The sequence below is a fragment of the Gregarina niphandrodes genome (genome assembly GCF_000223845.1).
Source record: "Gregarina niphandrodes unplaced genomic scaffold scaffold00075, whole genome shotgun sequence".
NCBI lineage: Eukaryota > Apicomplexa > Conoidasida > Eugregarinorida > Gregarinidae > Gregarina > Gregarina niphandrodes.
Window position 1 is genome coordinate 24,471 of NW_011645841.1, and position 2,039 is coordinate 26,509.

Here is a 2,039-nt window from a genome sequence, read left to right on the forward strand (position 1 = left end):
CGTTGGGCGTCATGGTCGTTGTGACGTTGGGCGTCATGGTCGTTGTGACGTTGGGCGTCATGGTCGTTGTGACGTTGGGCGTCATGGTCGTTGTGACGTTGGGCGTCATGGTCGTTGTGACGTTGGGCGTCATGGTCGTTGTGACGTTATGCGTGTGGCTGCGCGTTGTCTGGTTGCCTTCCTCGGGCATGTCGTTGAGTTCGACGATTCGTGCTGGCTGTTTGGCCGTCACCTCGCAGGTGGCGCTGGCCACGTTGCAACGGCAGCGGTTGAGCTTGCTGACTTCTCGCCAGGACGGGGCGGAGCCTGAGCACTTCGGGTCAAGAACGAGTGCTGCGAGAAGCCGCTGGATTTGTTCCTCGCGCGACATGGTTGGGACGACAGTGGTATTCCCGGACATCATCGTCGTGTTACCAAATAGTGAGGCGTTTGACGGGGTATCGAGGGGGAAACTTCTGAGGAGTCGCGTGTTTAGTGAGTTGTAGGTTTGTTGGGGTGTGTGGCAGAGGACTTGGCACTGCTGGTTTGGGAACTGGTTAGCGGTATTCCAGACCATCGGGAAGGAGACCGGCCAGGGGCTGCCGAAGTCGCTGCATCGTGTGGTCATGGTGCCGTTTCCGCATAGTAGAGTGCCACTGCCACAAGGCGCCAAGGACGCGGGTGCATCGGATGTCCAGACGACAGCGGTCTGGTTGTCGCCAAATTGAGGGCACATCCCCGGTGTAGTTTCGAACGGTATAGTTACAAGGCTCCGTTCGAAACCTCGTTTCGTCATCCGTTTGTCGTTCCAGGGCCACAAGTCAGCGTGGGGCCACACGGCATGCGCAGCGAGTCCCATGAGGCCGGCAGCCGCGGCCAGTGTGACAATAGTAGCGGTGGTGTACCCGCAGCATTTCAACGCTGTTCCGCACTTTGTGTTATGAGAGTTTTCTGAGTTGGTATCCCGGGCGACAGATCTTCGCATCACCGGCTTCCAGTCTTCGGGCACGAGGTCCAGGATCTCGTTCAACTCCGAGGGGTCCACCTCGCGCGTCAAAGCGACGCTGATGTCATCCTCGTCCGCACGGCGCTGCATCTCGTAGCCGTTAGGACCCATGCACATCTCGCCGACATCGTTCAGTACCTCGTACAGATCGCGTAGGTGTCCTCCAAATACCTCACTACACAATGCCTCCACCGCCTCCGGCCTGTTCCTGTGGGTACTTGCCAAACGGCGTCGCAGCGTACTCAGCAACGCCGCCTCCGCACGCGCGTCCGTCGCAGGACCCTCCTTCGGACGCCACACCATCAACCGATCCCACAGCTCAAACCAGTCGTACTTCTCTCCCTCTACCAGCGTCCGCTCCATCATCAACGGCGAACTTTCACCAACAGCCAACTCCAAATGAAACGCCGTCTCCGGAGCCAATACCACTGCTGTTACCTCACGTCCTCCAACAAGCCCACCCACGCGCATCGTCACCACCTGAGCCGTACAACCATCCGGCTCAGGCCGGGTACCATCCGGACGCATCAATACCGACAACAACTCGCTACCTTGCACACCACTCCCTTCGCTCTTCAATGTGCGCATTACGACCAAAAAAAACTTGAATTTTTCTTACCCGCACGCACCTTTTATCCAACAAGAAATTGCCACAACAAACGGCCAACTGGAAAGTGGGCACATAACTGAAGATCTCGTGCATAACGACTGATCAGTGGAATGACTTTTCGAAGACCTCAACGGAGCGCTACGAACAAATCCTCAACGGAGCGGTATGGGCAAATCCTCGCATAGGGACATGGAACATGAAGTTACTATTCTTGCCTTGTGATCGGTTAAGTGCACGGCGATAGTAGTATTCGTCCTTTTTTTCAATGGACCCTCAACGAGTATGATCACACTTCTTCTGCGTACGACTAACCGAAATGAAGAAATTTATGGTCTATAATGTCACCAAACTCGTTATCCATCAGTTCCTCTTCTTGGCGAACTTTCGGACGCTTGGTGGTAGTCGTAAGGGTAGCCAGGTAGGCGGCTTCTGCGGCCTTGTTTG

General features: G+C 55.8%; 1 protein-coding gene across 1 annotated transcript; it reads right to left on the reverse strand.

Moving 5' to 3' along the window:
• Positions 1 to 121: 121 nt before the first annotated feature.
• GNI_185490 (hypothetical protein) lies at positions 122 to 1,573 on the reverse strand (the record flags this gene model as incomplete). Its single annotated transcript, XM_011135302.1, has 1 exon — positions 122 to 1,573. A coding segment is annotated over one exon (1,452 nt), but the record flags the coding sequence as incomplete, so codon positions are not given.
• Positions 1,574 to 2,039: the final 466 nt, after the last annotated feature.